General features: G+C 31.0%; 4 protein-coding genes across 7 annotated transcripts; 1 reads left to right on the forward strand and 3 right to left on the reverse strand.

Annotated features, from left to right (window-relative positions):
* Positions 1–29: 29 nt before the first annotated feature.
* On the reverse strand, positions 30–2,620 carry LOC119833827 (coiled-coil domain-containing protein 149). Of its 2 annotated transcripts, XM_038358024.1 has the most exons (8): positions 2,422–2,620; positions 2,147–2,292; positions 1,836–2,075; positions 1,450–1,632; positions 1,055–1,333; positions 892–970; positions 681–819; positions 30–604 (listed from the first exon to the last, which is right to left on the reverse strand). In XM_038358024.1, the coding sequence occupies exons 2-8, from the start codon at positions 2,210–2,212 to the stop codon at positions 271–273; spliced, it is 1,320 nt and encodes a 439-aa protein (XP_038213952.1). In that variant the 5' UTR covers positions 2,213–2,292; positions 2,422–2,620; the 3' UTR covers positions 30–270. The 2 variants fall into 2 exon arrangements, with proteins under 2 accessions (XP_038213952.1, XP_038213951.1); XM_038358023.1 differs by having other exon boundaries at positions 2,147–2,620.
* A 649-nt stretch (positions 2,621–3,269) lies between these two features.
* Positions 3,270–12,435, forward strand: LOC119833788 (protein Daple). Its single transcript, XM_038357967.1, has 7 exons — positions 3,270–3,576; positions 5,317–5,733; positions 6,319–6,602; positions 6,677–6,847; positions 6,937–7,153; positions 7,473–10,083; positions 10,179–12,435. Exons 1-7 carry the CDS (start codon positions 3,520–3,522, stop codon positions 10,526–10,528), a joined length of 4,107 nt encoding a protein of 1,368 aa, XP_038213895.1. The 5' UTR covers positions 3,270–3,519; the 3' UTR covers positions 10,529–12,435.
* Positions 12,436–12,981: 546 nt separating this feature from the next.
* Positions 12,982–15,441, reverse strand: LOC119834014 (threonine aspartase 1). 2 transcript variants are annotated; one of them, XM_038358287.1, is made up of 5 exons: positions 15,290–15,441; positions 15,157–15,204; positions 14,768–14,896; positions 13,735–14,549; positions 12,982–13,576 (listed from the first exon to the last, which is right to left on the reverse strand). In XM_038358287.1, the coding sequence occupies exons 2-5, from the start codon at positions 15,182–15,184 to the stop codon at positions 13,433–13,435; spliced, it is 1,116 nt and encodes a 371-aa protein (XP_038214215.1). In that variant the 5' UTR covers positions 15,185–15,204; positions 15,290–15,441; the 3' UTR covers positions 12,982–13,432. The 2 variants fall into 2 exon arrangements, with proteins under 2 accessions (XP_038214215.1, XP_038214216.1); XM_038358288.1 differs by having other exon boundaries at positions 15,157–15,218.
* A 1,447-nt stretch (positions 15,442–16,888) lies between these two features.
* LOC119833805 (HIG1 domain family member 2A) lies at positions 16,889–17,630 on the reverse strand. Of its 2 annotated transcripts, none has more exons than XM_038357990.1 (3): positions 17,526–17,630; positions 17,285–17,416; positions 16,889–17,172 (listed from the first exon to the last, which is right to left on the reverse strand). In XM_038357990.1, the coding sequence occupies exons 2-3, from the start codon at positions 17,412–17,414 to the stop codon at positions 17,006–17,008; spliced, it is 297 nt and encodes a 98-aa protein (XP_038213918.1). In that variant the 5' UTR covers positions 17,415–17,416; positions 17,526–17,630; the 3' UTR covers positions 16,889–17,005. The 2 variants fall into 2 exon arrangements, with proteins under 2 accessions (XP_038213918.1, XP_038213919.1); XM_038357991.1 differs by having other exon boundaries at positions 17,563–17,598.
* Positions 17,631–17,799: the final 169 nt, after the last annotated feature.

The following is a 17,799-nucleotide window of genomic DNA, read 5'->3' on the forward strand; positions in this document are numbered from 1 at the left end:
CATAAATATAATCGAAACAATACATACATAACAATGACTAGATAATATAAAATTAAAATAAAACACTATAATAAATAAGCAGTATACTTCTTTGGTAAAAATTAAAGCTCTATTTAAATTAAAGTAACTTAGATGGAATGAAATTGAAATTATTTTATTACCTATATGGAATAGGTACTTAGTTACATTTGAATTATAATATGCAACATAGATCTATAAGATAATTAAGATACTTTTGTGTGCCTATATTGTTTTCATAAGTTGATATATTCAGTCTGCAGATTTCATTTCTGCAAGCGCCTCTTTTACTAAAAGTTCAAGTTCTTCTGGAAGAATAATTTTAGAAATACTTCTTTCGCTACTACTATTATCGCGAATGGCATCTTTTGCGCTATTGCTGTCTTCACTATCAGAATAATTACCTTTGTTAATATTGTTTTGCTCTTTTTCAGGTTTCTCTCTAGATTCTTCAGACTTGATTGAAACAGAGTCATTGAAGAATTCATCCATAAGTATTTGTGATGGAAATATAGGGATACATTTTTGGCCATTACACCAACTTTCCATTGTTTTCTCTAATTCTGAAATTCGATTTGCTAAAATTCTGAAAAAGTTTAATTCTGAAATTAATTTAAAGTACTTTGGGAGAAATTACTTTTATAATGTAAAATAATACTTACTGATTGGTTTTCCTTTGATGCTGCAATGCTATAGATTTATCATTCAATGCTTCAAACAAGCCCAAACATAGTGATTTTAATTCTGTCACTGAAGATCTTTTAAGGCCAGGTTTAGAATTTATAGTAAGATATTCTCGAACTACAAATAAATAATATTTAAGAATTTTTAACGTATCATCAATATTGTTTTAAGAAAATATTCATGCCATACCTTGTTTCTGGGTCATAACATCAGCAAATCCTTTCCTAAAATTCAATGTGTCATTTTTACTCCTACCGTCAAGCAAACTCTGAAATAAAAAAATCTCAAAATGAAAACCATACAGATTTTATGTAAATAAATTGTACATAAAACATTCATAATATATTCTTACTTTATATTTGGTCAGCGTCCTTTTAGCTATTTCCTTTTCAACCTGAAGTTGAGCAATCCTTTCATTCAGGTATTTATTTTCCATAACCAGTGCATCAATATCAACAATGGGTTTGGGAGAGTTATCATCACCATCCGATGATTTTTTTATCCTATTTGTAAGGAGAAAGCTTATTTGTTGGTTCAATCTTTGCACTTTGGTTTTGTAATAATCTCGATCAGACACCAATTCTTCTTTTTCATCCAGGGTAGCTCGATAGTCCATTTGAATTTGCTTATACTAAATGTTCACAAAGAGTGGTTAATATACTACATCACAAAAATATGAAATTTACACTACAGTAACAGACTGCTGACTACCTTGCTAATACTGATGGAAAAATATATTCAATATACCTTTTTTTGTATTTTCTCAAGCTCCTGAACTAATTGTTCATAATCTAAAATTGAATATGTTTCTTCACATGATGTTTTATTGTGGGTACTTGTAACTTCAGGTAACATATTCTTCTGTAGTTGTTTTCTCATTGCAACAATGTCACCTGTAGCCTCATCCAATTTACTCCTTAATGTTTCTACCTGCAAATTTAATAATAAAACAAATTAATGTGATATTCATAGAATAACAGAAAGTGTAAATCGAAATGGTATTATTGGTGTATGGTTTGCCTATAAATAATTGCTTCAGTTAAATTTCCTACTAAAGATGAGTTTCTTAAACTAATAACACTATATGAACTTTCTAAACATTAAGTTTATGTAAAAAATTGGAAAATCGTCACCTCCAACTTTAATATGTTATTGTGTTCTTTTATTTTAGCTAGTATCTCTCCTCCACTAATAGTATTTGTTGGTGCATATCTGTCAGGCATATCTAAATCATGCATCACATCTTTCTTGCTTTTTAATTGCTCAACTAAAATTTTGTATTTATCTCGTTCCATACAGCATTTATCTAATTCTTTGCTCATTATAGAAAGGGCGTCGATTTTACTCTGTAGCTTACTTTTGAGGACAGAGTTCTGGAAGTAAAATTATTTTTATATAATAAAAACAGACATATCAGTTATAGTTTTAGGATAGCATTACTTACTTCGAGAACATAGTCGTCCAAGTCTTGGTCGGGAAATTTAACTTTGACAATTTTGTTTACAAACATAATTCTTCTTCCAACCCAGCAAGCGATCAAGTCACCGCATAAGAATTAATAATTGCGTTAAAAAACACTCCTTATTTACGCTTAAATATTGTATGTTGTATTTAGAGAAAAAATGGATTTATTAAAAAATAATAATTTAAAACTTAGTAACGACTAACATACATTATGGAATGTAAGTTTCGTACGTCTGATTGGTTTCTACTTCCTACCTATTTATTTCACTGGCGTTTTTACTGATAAGTGATAACACATATCCATCGATCCAAAAAACAGTTGAAAAATTAGGTTCGGTACCGAATATGATATAATCTCGAATATCAACTCTAACACATTGAGTTAAAAATCAACAATAACTGCTTGTAGTATTATCCCAGTCTTTGACAAAAGCTTTAGTAATACTATGTTATAGTGTTAACTGATAAGAGCATGATGACATTGACATATTCACAGAATAACATGCATGCAAGTGAATGGCCCGGGTTATATATAGAAATATATCATTACATATATAAAAGAGTAGTATAATAATACGGATACAATAATTTGATTTTAAATATTTTGATTATTTACTTATTACAGTATAATGGGGGAAAATTGCATGCTTTTTTATTTTCAAAAGCTAAAAACTGATTCGTTACAATACGAACTCAAAAATATACACATTATACATGTTACTTACGATTAATATTGCTTTACAAGATAACTTTCTCATTCTACGAATGAAAGAGCTTTCAATGCAAGTACAGTTTTTGTTTTTATCCATTGCAAACAAAGAAAAAAGCAAGTGTAGACTGTAGTGGTATACCAGTATAGATAAAAATATTTTGGGTCAAAAGTATGTATAATAATTTAATAACATTTTAGTATAATATTACATACTCTGTGATAATATAATTTGGTGAATGAATGATAAAATCAGACAACCTACATTTTGGTTTTTCTTTGTATGATAGCATAGGCTAGCATAACCTAGGTAAGTACACATAGTGCCTACCCATAGATTATACACTTATATACTGGGTGCCTACCTATGATGCTCACCACGTGCCTACCTACTCTGTGTTCAGTGCTTGTTTGAAAAAAAAATGCTCTGTACTAATTGTCAAACGCAACTGTCTATTGAGTGATAGTGACATCTCAAATTGTGTTACGGTGTTTGCACATATCACCACGGGAGACTTTGTATTTAGTTGTTGCAGATGTTTAACAAATGTAGACATTTCGTGAGGTATAACTATTTTTTTGGTGCAATGGTTATTGAAGTGGATAAAAGTAAACAACACAGTGTATTATAACGCCTGGCGAGAATGGCTGCCTCCGGTAGCGAGATCGAAGATTTCTTGAGTGGACCACTAGTTTCGTGGGTAAGTGTTCAACGATCCGTGTATATCTAGACGTGAATGAACCGTGAGACTATTTTAAAAACCTAATTTTAGTCATCGTTATTTATGTAGGACAGGATAAGCGGCCCAAACTACTTGTACTACACTTAGGTTTCAAGGATATGTTAAATTATTGACGGTCTATTTTTGGAACTATGTGAATTATTTAGATAATATTAATTATAGATTCTATGCAGCTGTAATTAATATTAAATTATCAAGAACAGTGATAGATATTATGAATAATGATACAATGATGATCTGTATAGATCTTCATAAACACAATAGTGTGCTCTTCCTGGTTTTTTCCTAATTCTCATACATTGTTTGTAAAGTAATAAAAGACTACTGTTTTAGAAATATGCTTACTATGTATTTTTCAACCAACTTAAAAAATAGGAGGATGTTTTCAATTTGACAGTTTTTTTTTTGTTTGTATTTGCTACCTCATGCATTTTAATGGGTGAATTGATTTTTGTGATTCTTTTTTAATTTTACGAGCTGGTGCCTTCCATGTGGTTCCTTTAAAATGTGATCTAGTTCTAACAATTTGTAGTTGGTTGAGTTTTTTTTTTAGTTAAAAGTAATTAATTTTAAATGATAACATTTATAGGTTTTGTTTATTTATTACTTGGCAGAAATGTAAATTGTCTTTCTTTCTTTTGTCCTTTGACATTATTTTTGTGTCTGAGACTTTACATATGTCTCTGAAAACATATTTAATTTAATGTTAATATTATATGTAACTTGGTGATTTTAAAAGTTGTTTAAAATATATATATGCATGTCAGTTTGTGTTTTTTGAATTCCATATAAACATTATGACTTTGTGACATTGGTAGCATAGGGATAGACCCGTAAAGATAGATACTAGCTGCAACCTGCAGTCTCACCCGTGTAAGTCTGTCCCGTAAGAATATCGGGATATGATTGACCGGGATGGGAATGTTGGTTGTAACCTGGTTTCACCTGTAATAAATTTTTACACTCCATGAGAACCTTTGGTCTTAACAAATTGAACCAAACCATTAAGTCAAACCATTTTCGAGTTTTACCCTTATCAACACATTTGTGCAATTCATTTTTATTCATAGTGACAAGCTGTTGTCTCAGCTTCGCCCCTGATACTTATATAGCCTATGTCACTCGATGAAGTTGCATTTTTGAACGAAGAAAGAAATGTTAAAATTGCTCCTGTATTTTTTGTGTGAAAACATTACTAGCATATATGCAATATCAAAAATATTATCCTATTTATAGTATTAGTTTAGATCAGCAGTCAAACTGCTGTTTATCTGAAATGACTGGTATGGCCATATTATATAGCATGTGGATATAAATTAGAATACCACAGTTATGGATGTAAAAACCCAAACTATTTCTTATTTTGAAGATAAATTTGACAAAAAATTTATGCATAGGCAAAACCCTATAAACAAATAAACACTATGCTAACACATAAAATCTAATTTGTTACATTTTGTTTACAACTTTAAGTATACATACATTCTTTAATTTTAATGTTTTTAGTCAACTTAAATTCGAAATTACAAAGCTTGGTAGATGATTAATGTTTTCATAGAAAGAGTTAAATATAAAAACTATAATTTTTACAATAGTTGTAACATATTCCACATAAAATTACAACAAAAATATACAGTTTTTAAGGAATCAAAAATGTCTCTTATATATAAACATAAAAAATGTTTCTGATCTTTACAGTTGAAGTCATGCCTTGGAAATCTAGAAACAAATTTAGAATACTCATCACTATTCAATGGTGACATTTTACATCAAGTTTATTTACAAATAGACCCAGAACCATCATTTCATATAACAAAACTTGCTGGACTAGAGGATCAAGCTTTAATATTAGGACGAGTAAAAAACTTTGATGCCATTGTGAAAAATGTCAAGAATTTATATGATGAAGAATTGGGAATGACTTTACTGGTAGTACCAGAATGTATTTGCTTAGGAAAGGCACCAGAATCGAGAGATGGTTTGGAAAACATGAAGCTTTTAATACTATTGTTACTTGGTGCAGCTGTTCAATGCCCTAACAAAGAGATATTCATCACAAGAATAAAAGAGCTTGATGTTGATCTTCAGCATAATATTGTAGAATGCATAAGACAGGTATGTAAAATAACAAGCAAAGTATTTGAAATAATTAACTTTTGATATTCAGTATAAAGCACAAAAAAAATAAGTAAAAATTTTAAGACACTGCTTGAGTTGAAACCCGCCATTTATGCCATGGCATACTGCCAAAACTATAAATAATAAATTTAATAAAGCACAACCTTAAAGAATTAATCCTATCACAACTGGTTATTTTATGTATTTTATATAACATTTTATGGTTAAATAGATTTGATTCAAAATACTTTTACTATCCCCTTTACTGTTGCTATTTATAGACTCTAATGAGTTCAAACACTAAAAAGTGAAGAGATCTTTTTTAGTCACATCTGGCTTACTTCCTTATTTGTGGAATCCTTATGGAAAAAGTTGATTTATTCTTATGTTATGATCACAAACATTTAGTTTTAGTAATATCAAATACAACTATTATATTTTTATAAGATTTGAGTTATTATGTTTGTCTGTGCTTGGATCACCGAATAAATCTTAAAAATTTAAAAATTCTACAAAAATGTCTATCTCGGCGGGGTTGTAGTAAGCGTGTATTACTTTTTAATAAATTGTGATTTATTTAAGGTTACTGACATGCAAACTGTAGTGCTAACTCCCGATGCCATTGATCTCTTTCAATCACCAACTATGTTCAATCATATGCGTCGTTTGGCTAAAGAACGAGATCATTATTTACAAAATTGGGCAACACTTGTTCTTAATGAAGGTCTTTGTGAGAATGAGAATGAAAATAAAAATAGCAAGAGCAGATCAACACAAAATGTCAATCAAACAAATGGTGAAAGTCAGCATTTAGCTGTAGAATTAGCCGACTGGAAGGCTAGGTTACGAAAGCAACGGCAAGAACTGTAAGTCATTAAATCAATTAATTCCATTGAAAACTATTTACTACAGTCTTCATAACCATTATTATAAATTTTAGAGAAGAAAAATCTGAACAACTATCAGAATGCAGGGAAGATCTTGAGCATACAAAACTTGTTCTTACAAAATTGCGAGCCGACAGCCAGGAGTGGTTCAATGAAGCAAGAAAAGCAGCAGGATATAGGGATGAAGTGGATGCTTTAAGGGAAAAGGCTGAACGATGTGACAGGTATTCAAATGTCGGAAATAATATTTATGCCTTAATGGTCAATGGTCATGTTGAAAGTGGTTCCATAAAATGTCCTTCTTATGTTTTAGGCTTGAACAAGAAATTCAACGTTATCGCGATAGACTAGCCGATGCAGAATATTATAAAACTCGAGTATCTGAATTACGAGAAGATAATAAAGCCTTATTGGAAACCAGAGACGCATTGGAGGAACAACTTCAAAGAGCACGTAAAAGAGCAGAACAATGCTTAACATTAGAGGCAGCTATGATAAAGTTGAAAAGAGAAGCAAATGACATTGCACTGGTGAGTCTTCTTTGTTTATTTTATTTAAATTACTGTTAAGGATTGTAGATAACACACATTCTTATAATTTTATAAGTTACTAGCTGCACCCGGCAAACGCTGTTCTGCCTTACTCTTATCATTTAGGGGTGTGAAAAATAGATGTTAGCCGATTCTCAGACCTACCCAATATGCTTACCAAATTTCAGAGGAATCGGTCAAGCCGTTTCGGAGGAGTATAGAGACTAACATTGTGACACGAGAATTTTATATATAAGATATCTACCTTTCAAACATTTTATATAAGGTTTATGTAAATAAAATCATTTGATATTTTAAGGAAAGAGATGCTGATCAACAAAAAATACAAGAGTTAATAGAAGAGAATAATCATTTACAATATATAACAAGGTCTGTGTTGAATGAGAGTAATAATAGTAATTTAGACACAGACAATGAATGTGAGAGTACCTTGGAATCAGGCGAAAATAGTTTATCAGAACAATTGACTAGTAATGCCCAAGCACGAGCTTTAAAGTTGGAATTAGAAAATAAGCGTCTTTTATCAAAAATAGATAACTTACGCGAACAATCATTGCTTGAAAGCAGTGACAAAGTTTTAGAACTAGAAAAAGAAAAGAAGAGACTGACTTTAAAATGTGACCAGTTACAAGAAAACTGTAATAGGCTGAAGCAACAAAACACAGAGTTAGAAGAAGTTTTTAAGAATGCATTAGAAGAAAATAGAAAATTGCAAGATTCATTGGATAAACAAAAGGCTTTTATTGATCGTCAAGCCATTGATAGAGAATCAGAAAAAAATAAACTTCAAGAATTCGAAAAGCATTTGGAGTCACTTACCAAAGATAAGCAAAGAATTCAAATGTTATGTGATTCTATACAGCGGAGAGCAGATGATTTAGAAAAGTCTTTAGATGCTAGAACAAAAGAATTAAATATTCTTAAACCAGAAGCCGACAAAGTGACGCGGCTCATTATTCAGACTGAAGAACTCAAAACAAAACTGACATACAGTGAAAAGGAGACTCATAATTTACAAAGAGAGGTTAATAAACTGCGTGAATCTGTGGAAGAAAAAGATGTCACTCTAGATACGGTCACAACGGAGATTGAACTTAAAAATAAAGAAATTGAGCGGCTCACACGACAGTTAGAGAATAGTCATGTTATTAGTGGTAGGCTGCAAGATTTAGAGCAAAAAACCCAAGAGTTAAAGTCGCAAAAGAAAGTTGATTCTGAAACAATACAAACTCTACAAAAAGATTTAATCTTAGAAAAAGTAAATTTTGACAAATTAAGAAATTGCATGGAGAAACTAGGTGTTAACACAGCTGACATAATTTCGAAGGAATTAAACGTCGAAGATTTACTCGAGAAAATTATTTTAAATACAGACAATGAAACATTGATAACGGAAATTGCTGCTAAGGCGAATTTAACTAAACTCGTACCTTGCGATTGTGATCATAAGATGAAACAAGAACAAGATGAAGTTGTTTACAATCCCCAATTAGATCAACTAACCGCAGATTTAGCAGCAGTACAGGCATCCTTAGAAAACTGTCAAGAAGAAAATGCTAAACTGCAAGTGAATATTGCTACCCTTAATTCACAAAATGGATCACTTATATCACAGCAAATGACCTTGCAATTAGCAAATAGTCAATTAGCCGCTGAAAAAGAAGAAGTTATAAAACAATTAGAAGTCCTCAAAGATAAACAAGATAACCTCCTAAGGGATCAAGTTGCATTGCAAACTATTCATGAGCAATTAAATATGGAATATGAAATGTTGCTTAGCGAGAAAGAACCAGTTAAAGCTGCTATTAAAGACTTAAAACTTGAGAATAGGGACCTCAAAGAGAAAATTACAGCATATGAGAAGAAAATAACTGATTTTGAATTAGAAAAAGAAAACTTTAAATTAGAATCCAGAAACTTAATAAATTTAAGAGCTGAACATTCAAAGCTTAAGGAAGATTTTAGAAACCTATTTACAGCGAGCGACAGACTAAAAAATGAATATAGACATATGCAAGAAGAGTATCGAAATTTGCGCACTGAAGTATCACAGTTAAAGCTAAGAAACACCGAAATGTCTGGCGAAATGAATACCAAATCTGAAGTTATTACAAGTATGGAGTTGGAAATTAGTAAAACAAATCAGCACTGTGAAATGTTAATTCAAATGAACAAGAGTTTGGATGCTGATAGACGCTCATTAATGGATCATGTTTCCCAACTTCTTACCCAATATCACGAACTTCTAGCTCACTCTTTAAAAGATAAACAACATTATCATGAGGAAGAGAAAATGTTTGCAGATAAAGTAAATGCACTTTGTAGGCAAAAGGAAAAATTGGAGGAAAAAATTATGGAACATTATAAAAAGCTGGATAATTGCACTCCAAAACGACGAGGTTTTGGAGCTTCTTTTGTGAAAAAGGTGCGTAAGGCTGGAACAGACCTCATTAACAAAGTACCTTCTAGAAACCACAAGAGGATAGAAGACGCAAGTCGTTCCAAATCACAATTAACATTAGCTGGTTCCGAATCTGGTGAATCCGATCCTGGACAAGAATTAGAAAAAATTTCAAAAAATTCTGATCCAGACCAGGGCTCCTCTAATCCAAGTGTAGAATCACCGCGCAATAGTATAGAATCCAGTTTTAACAGACGCTTAGATGATACTTTTTCAAAAAAATCTGAGAGTATTGATATGTCTGGCTCATTCCACAGTTTGGAACCAACGAGAATAGTTAATGAAAGTAATTTTGTTAGAAGACTTTCAGCAGCTTCCATTCACAGCGGTGGCGGTGGTGGAGATGATGCTTTGATAAGGGCTTCCTTACGAAGGAGACCGCATAAAATACAAACATCACATCGCAACAGCTTTCAAGGTTTAGATGGAGATGCAGGTTTACCAGCAGGTGAGTTTTTTTATTTTTAAACCTTCTTTATTCTAGTTTGCAATTTTAGTAATTAATATATAAAATTTTATAATTATAATGTCTGTTATTTTAAGCATCTACGCCGTCGCCAGTTTTTGGTGCAGCCGGTACTCGAAGAACAGTCTATTTGGCTGATGATAATCCGGATGTTGCTTTAAACTCAAAACCTCAAAGCACTCCTATAAAAGAAAATCCCACATACCTGGTGTATAACAGAATATCTACAGTGATAGGTGATGGGGCATGCCAAAGTAACCATGACAGACCCAATGACCATCAACCATTGAATGAACCCACCAGACCTGATGATACTCTACAAGAATGTGACGATCAGAGACATACAGACAGAAGAAATGTAAGTCGAAGTGAAAAGCAAGAAAACTCAAAGGAAACTGCCATTTGGTATGAATATGGTTGCGTATAAATTTGTGTGATTGTATGAGACTGAATGGATGCCTTGCATTTTGAAAATGCGTTTGTTATGAATTTGTGTGATTGTAATATTGATAGTATTTATACACTTTTATTATAATTGGACATAATATTATTAGGTTATCTTCCAACGACAATTGATAAGAAGGAGACAGTATTAATGAAGCATTTATCTCAATAAATAAAGCAAAATGTTAATGATAAAATTACACTTTTTGCTTCGAGGCTTAATAGATTAGAATTAAAATTTGTATTCAAGTATATTCAAAAGTAAATTTGTGATAATTTTTTAACCTTTATTAATTTAACCTTGCCAGTGACAAATACAGTTTAGTGTTTAAGTTCTTTTACAGAGATAGTATGTACTGATTTTTTATTATTATTTAGTTTCTTGTGTTATTAATATATAATTAATAATACATTACTTACTATTTACTGTCCTAATTGAAGGTTGAGTTCAATAGTGTATATTAAATAAAATATTTGTTCTACATTGTGATATTCATATGTACTGATATTTTTGTTTAAGTAAAAGCAAGATACAAACCCAGTTTATACTCGTTAATTTAAAATGCTTTTAATTATTTTAAAACATATTCTTGGTGTAACACACAAATATCGAATATAATTTGACTCCCGCCTACTATATTCTTATTACCTACATGAATATTCTTCTATATTTTTAAGAAATAACTTCATAATACAAACAAATGATATTATTCTCTAATGCATTTATTTTATGAAATATTTTAAGTTCTATATTTTGTCATTTATTCTCTAAACACTAGTAGTAAGTACAAAACAATAGTATAATAAAAACATTTGAACTCGTCACGATTTTATGTAATGTTATTTTAATGAATTAATTTTTTTTTTCATTATATTAGAATGTACAAAGATTGACATAAAATAATTATCTTAGGTTATATTAATAAATCACATATATCTACTATCCAATTATAGTTTTTTTTTTCTTTCAAAATTGATAGTAATGTTTCTGGAATATAAATACATGTGTCTGTTTGCATCAAGGACCTAGTTACTTTAATGGGGAAATTTATGAAGTTACAATCGATATAACTATAAGCTCAGAATAGTAACAAATAGAAAGTAGCGTACACGCAAAAAACTGAGGTGGACTAGGATAATGGCTTTTAAACAAAGCCATATAGGGCTAGTACGACCAACCATGCCGTCGCCCGTCAGTACTCAATTGTATGGAAAAATTTTGTTTTTACCAAAAATTGTATGCATGCCGGCGATCGTAAGTACGTATACGGTATAACGTAATGCTCTTGCGTACATATAAATCTGTTTAACCCCACTAGCTAAAGCGTTTGTATAAAGATCTAGGCGTAAATAATTTAAAACAATAAGTTAGAATTGTGGAAACTACTTCTTCCAAATCTTGCTTGTTTTATTTGTTCCTCATTAGAGTACCTGCTGTCCTACCTAAGCTGTAGGGTATGTAGTATACCTATACCAGATGGTAATTTTCATATCTTTTAAGCACCTATAGACACTCGGTCTCTACTGTAATTTGAACATTTCACGAGTTTTCGAAAATATAACATGTGCCTTGTGGTTTTAATACGTATGACGCTCAAAATATTTTGTTTTTTATTATATTGTGTTGTATAAACGATAATATTAATCTTAATTTGTTGAAATTATAATAATTAAGATATTTAGTTGGTTCTTCAGTATGGTGCATGCTTAATACATAAGTGAAATATAATTAACAATTTTAACAAGCTATCTGTTGTATGTAACATAATAAAATATCATCCAATAAATGACAGTGTCGTAAAATAAATAATTACTTAATCTGTACTTAATAATTGTCTCTCACCGAATTTACTTATTATAGCACTCTATTATAAAATAAAAGCAATTAAATTGAAACTCAAGACTTTTATTTGAAAACTGTTCCTATTAAACTATGTCCCGCGGTCTTACCCACGCCGTACACGTACGTACGTACGTTGTATCATCAACACACAGTATAAAACAGTCGCTTTCTCTGTCCCTATGTATGCTTAAATCTTTAAAAACTACGCAACGAATTTGGTGGGGGTGTGGGTGTATAGATAAGAGTTATTCGAGAGGAAGGTTTATATGTGTAATAACATCTATTAACCTACTCTGAATTGAACGCGTGCGAAGGCGCGGGCAAAACAACTAACACCGAAGGAATTTTATGAATCGGTTGAACAGTTTTAAGTATATCGCGTTTGTCGTCTTCAAACAAACAAGCAAACTCTTCAGCTTTATATTATTAGTATAGATTTGAACTTTACACAAAAGTACATGTTATATTTTTTTGCATTTTAGCCTCGAACCCGTTCATTTTTATTGAAACCAGACCTTATGCATTGCAACCTCAAAAATAAGTTCTACACTGCTTAATTACCAGTATTATAGATTCATAACAGGGATTTAAATAAAAGATTATAATGGTAGTTATTAATTTTATATAACACAGTCCTATGTTTTATTGCAATATTTTTAAGTTATAAGCATGTTGTACTTTGTATCAAAATGAACCATATTTAAAGCTTCATAAAATTACTATATATCACATTGAGACCTAACTTCTTATTACACTTCAACAAATTGAGTTGTTTTAATTCTGAAGCAACTTTAGAAATTAAAACTTCTAATTTACATTTCCTTTTAGTAACTGAATCAGATAATGAACATTAAGAGTATTTTCACCAGCAGACTCAAAAATTATTCACACAAATCACTAATTCACTGAAGTGTAATAAACACTAAGTTATTATTATCATTGAACCCATCAAAAATAATGACTAACCGGGTAAACATAATGTCAATATTTTTTAAAGAAGTTATGGCAGTGAATATGCTTTAATTTAAAAATTATAATATAACATCAAAGAGATCCATTTGAGTGATGTTCAGTCTTGATTTCCCATTGCAAAACAGGGCAGGGTTGTAGGGGAACTTTGAATGGTAAACCAGAGACTACTGCTTTGTGTCCAGGTTCCACTTTTGATGGTAAGTAAGAGATAATACACTGAAATAAAAATTAAATAGTTAATTTTTTTCTTCAATTGAAAGATTCAGCCAGGTAGGACTTAAAATTTAAAGGTTTTCCCATTACAAAAAAAAAAAATATATATGTTAAAATCTATGAAACATATATTGATACTGCAACTGTTTGTTCATATTTACCTTTGGTTTGGCAATCTCTGTAGACATATATCCAATACACATTGTCTTAGTGGTATGACCCCATAACAATTCCCCTTCTCCTATTTCCGGATTGAATGATAATGCTAATGCTCCTCCCAGCCTCTCAGGGATATCCCAAAGGAAAGGTGATTCCAAAAACTTTTCTTTTAAACATTTATCTAAGCTTAATACTGGTGATGATTCAAACAAACTCTCTGCTGTGTTTCTGGCTAACTGTGTTCTAATAAGATGCTCTCCACATCCTGAAGTACAGGAAGCTACAGATGGTTTTTTTCCATCTCTACTCATGACTGCCCAGACACCACTGCCAAAAGAAGCTGCCTGACCAACTCTTCCTTCATGTTTTAGAGATACACCTCCTGAACTAGCTCCAGCTGCAACAACTCCATTAGAATCCACACAAATTGCCCCAACTGTGTCTAAAGGACTGAATCTCACATCGTTTTGTAAGGAATATCTTTTCAATTTCCTTTTACAGTGCTTGTAGTTCCGAAATGATCGAGCTGATATCATTTTTTTGTCGTCAACTATTTCCAAGCCCATTCTCTCTGCCCATGTACGGGCTCCTTTCCCAGTAAGTATACAAGGTGGCACTCTACCAAGGGAGAGGTTGTCACATTGTTTTATGCACAATTGTTTTGCTAATTTTATTGGATTCCATACATTTGATACAGCTCCACAGGCACCAAAGTGTAAGGTTTGGCCATTCATAATAGATGCATCACATTCAACTAAGCCATCCCAGCTTAAGTTTGAACCATAGCCTGCATTTGTTAGTGAACTATTTTCCAGTTCTGAAAAGTTTTATTCATATCCATTGAGTGATCAGTAAGCATAATAAATGTTGAAATGTAAAATTGTAGCTACTTTTAATAAATCACATTTAAAAAGTACTATACTACGACATAAATATAGATTATTATCATTGCTTACATAACACTATGTTATTAAAAAGCTAATATATATTATTTAAATAAAATGATTTGAAACTTTGCAAGTAAACATAACATACCAACTATAGCTTTTTCAACAGCATCAACAGCATTTCCGCCTTCTCTCAGAGCTTGTCCAGCTTTTCTGCATGCTGTATAACAAGTTTTTTGATAGTCTTTCCTTAAAGTATCACTATGGTATCCAGCACCTTGAAGTATAAAATATTCGGAAATAATATATGTTTAATTTTAATTTTTAGTTTTATAGCATTGAAATGCTTTATAAATTAGAAATTTTGAAAGAATACCCGTGAGGCCGAGAGGCTAGGCGTTGCTACGGTTAGGCAAGATACGCAGGTTCGAATCCTGCCTCGTGATCAAATTTTTTCTATTGTTTCAAAATTTCTAAATAATATATGTTGTTTCCGGCCCTGATTCACGTAAATAAACAAATATAAACCAAACATACCACAGTGTACAGCTATAAATCCATTCATAATCCTATGTAATTATACCACTGGAAAAATAAAACTAACAATTAAAAATTTAATTTCAGTTACTTTATTAATTACAAAAAAGTTGTAAGAAAGAATTTTTCTAACCCCTATTTAGAAGATATCTCGTATTCCACAATTCATTTTAAACCTTTCTTACGTTGATCGAATTTCTCTCATTTTTATTACTTTTATTATTGCGGTTACGATAAACGACTTCGTTACTACTCAGTAAATAAAATATTTATGAAATACGAATTTACCTACGTCTTTTAACCTATGACAATTGACAATCTAATAAATTGTTATAGTCCCTCTTCACAATCGACAGCGTCGGGCAAAGAGTAGTATACGCATTATTATACTACTCTTTGGTAGTGTAATAAATGACGTTGGGTGAGAACTGATTAGAGGGCGTCTACACAATCGCCGAATGAAGTTATGAAATCAAGAACTATGGCAGAAAAATAATTGATAAAAATTTTTAAATGATATTTGAAATTTTTAAAAGACGTATATTTTATTATGATTTTCTCAAATAGAAGTGAATTTTCTTTAAGTTGCAGATAAAAGAATAAATTTTCATTATTCAAGTACTGCTGCAATATACTATATTATGTTCACTATTGGTATATTATAATTTATCATCTATTTTTACTTATTATTTGTGAGACCAACGATAAAGTTACTTATAACTATACTATCCGAAATTATAAAAGTAGACATTAATTGGTACAGCTTCAACATGTAAAAGCAATTTGCCAAATATTCACCTGCACTTTTCGCTGCTATTGAAATGTTATTTTTGTTTATTTTTTATTAATTTCAATAAATCCGAATTTCTAATGGCCTTAGCTAAAGAGATCCTTTTAAAAGTTTGGTAAAGCCAAAAATATAGATAAATGAATTTTTATATGAATTTGAGAATTACAGTAGTACATTAATTTAATAAAATAAGGGCGCATCCTGCTAAAATCGCAGCAAACTGCTGTCTGCTACATAGGGTCACACTGATGGCTATTTATTTCAATGATGGTTGATCCATTCCCTTATCATTTACTGGGTCAACCAGAGTAGTATAATAATACGGGGTCAACGCTGTAGAACCCGTAGCAAAGGGTATTATTATACTACTCTTTGGTCTTTACTGTCGACTGTGAAGAGATGTCTCTAATAATGGCGGCAAACATCGACAATCATTTGGTGGGCCAACAGTGTCGACTTTGTAGATTCCCAAAAGAGATCTTCGTATTACATGAGTATCACCTACCCTATAATCGACGATTGATGAAATATTTTATTATTAACTATTTAATTTAACGTGAAATTGACTACTCAACAAATCTGCACTCTCAACAGGACCAGAACAAATAACATAATACTATACACACCATCATCTATTTAATAATTTATATAGTAGTATCAAAATTGAATTAAGTAACTATTTCGTATAATGCGAAAGCAGAATTAAAAGTCGAGTTGTTGATACTCAACTCAATCTTAATTACACTAGCTTGCCTAGGTACATATCTTTCAGTTTTATTACTTATTAGGTAGATTATAGGGTTGTCTAAAACAACTTTTGATATATTTCTTACATCATAAATATAATGCATTTAGGTATTCAACTTATTTACATATATAGATACAAAAATAAAATGTAAATGCAGGTAATGTTGAAGAAAAACTTAGTATTATTGGAAAGTATGCATTTATCTTTTTATATCCTATATTTTATTAAAAATAATATAACCTATTCAATGTCTACTACAACAGCATTTTAATTTTATAAGAACAGTTAAAATATTTTGATTGTTTGTACAATTATTTTAATGTTTTTCCAGTTGTCATTACAACTCCAACAACAAGAGCTGTAATGGTAAATCCTTGGGCCAAAATTCTCATCCTCATCATAGTTTGAGACATGTGTGTTTTTCCATTTCTAAAACACCATAAGCCATAAGTCAAGGCACCTGCCGTTGCTGCACAACCTAGAAAGATAAAATTACATAATTTAACGCAAATAAAGTGAACTACATACGGCTCTGCGCTAGTTTTATACCTTTATTTATGTACCTTAATATTAAGGAATTGATTATTTACCTAAAGGTACAAATGGATTTTCCTGAAACTTTCTCACAAATTTTTCTTGTGTTGTTTCTACTTGTGGTATTGTGCCCATTTCACGGCGCAATTGCACCCAATCCAAATCGGTGGGCTCTTGATTAGCCATTGCTGGGAACGTAAAATAGTATATGAATTAAAGATGTGACTTATTTATTTAGATTGGGTATTTTAAAGATTTTAAATATGTACAACGAGCTCGAAGAAAACGAATAATTACCAAATTATATGCATTCGTACAATAACGTTTATGATACCTTTATATTTTTCACAAAACTGTAAATTTCTAAGACAATGTCAAATGTCAATGTCATTGGAATTTTTCTTTCAAAATTTAAATTTTTGATAATGGTTAATTTTTTTAATGGCAACAGTTCGGGATTTGCTTTAAATATCCAAAGTCAATGGTGCCACTGCAAGGTAAATAGTTTTGAGTGTTATAATTTAATGATTTATAATCTATTATTCTCCATCTATACCATCTTATTAAAATA

This window comes from Zerene cesonia, chromosome 18, assembly GCF_012273895.1.
Source record: "Zerene cesonia ecotype Mississippi chromosome 18, Zerene_cesonia_1.1, whole genome shotgun sequence".
Lineage (NCBI taxonomy): Eukaryota > Metazoa > Arthropoda > Insecta > Lepidoptera > Pieridae > Zerene > Zerene cesonia.

Excerpts from the sequence above, each read along its gene's own strand:
- LOC119833827 (XM_038358024.1), bottom strand. The coding sequence starts at position 2,212 with ATGTTTGTAAACAAAATTGTCAAAGTTAAATTTCCCGACCAAGACTTG. Across the intron at positions 1,633-1,835 it reads ATAACATATTAAAGTTGGAG|GTAGAAACATTAAGGAGTAA; the intron begins GTGACGATTTTC and ends TTAAATTTGCAG. Across the intron at positions 971-1,054 it reads GGACGCTGACCAAATATAAA|AGTTTGCTTGACGGTAGGAG; the intron begins GTAAGAATATAT and ends TTTTTATTTCAG.
- LOC119833788 (XM_038357967.1), top strand. The coding sequence starts at position 3,520 with ATGGCTGCCTCCGGTAGCGAGATCGAAGATTTCTTGAGTGGACCACTA. Across the intron at positions 6,603-6,676 it reads CGAAAGCAACGGCAAGAACT|AGAAGAAAAATCTGAACAAC; the intron begins GTAAGTCATTAA and ends TATAAATTTTAG. Across the intron at positions 6,848-6,936 it reads AAGGCTGAACGATGTGACAG|GCTTGAACAAGAAATTCAAC; the intron begins GTATTCAAATGT and ends CTTATGTTTTAG.
- LOC119834014 (XM_038358287.1), bottom strand. The coding sequence starts at position 15,184 with ATGAATGGATTTATAGCTGTACACTGTG. Across the intron at positions 14,897-15,156 it reads ATTTATAGCTGTACACTGTG|GTGCTGGATACCATAGTGAT; the intron begins GTATGTTTGGTT and ends TTATACTTCAAG. Across the intron at positions 13,577-13,734 it reads CAGAGATTGCCAAACCAAAG|TGTATTATCTCTTACTTACC; the intron begins GTAAATATGAAC and ends TTTTTATTTCAG.
- LOC119833805 (XM_038357990.1), bottom strand. The coding sequence starts at position 17,414 with ATGGCTAATCAAGAGCCCACCGATTTGGATTGGGTGCAATTGCGCCGT. Across the intron at positions 17,173-17,284 it reads AAATCCATTTGTACCTTTAG|GTTGTGCAGCAACGGCAGGT; the intron begins GTAAATAATCAA and ends TTATCTTTCTAG.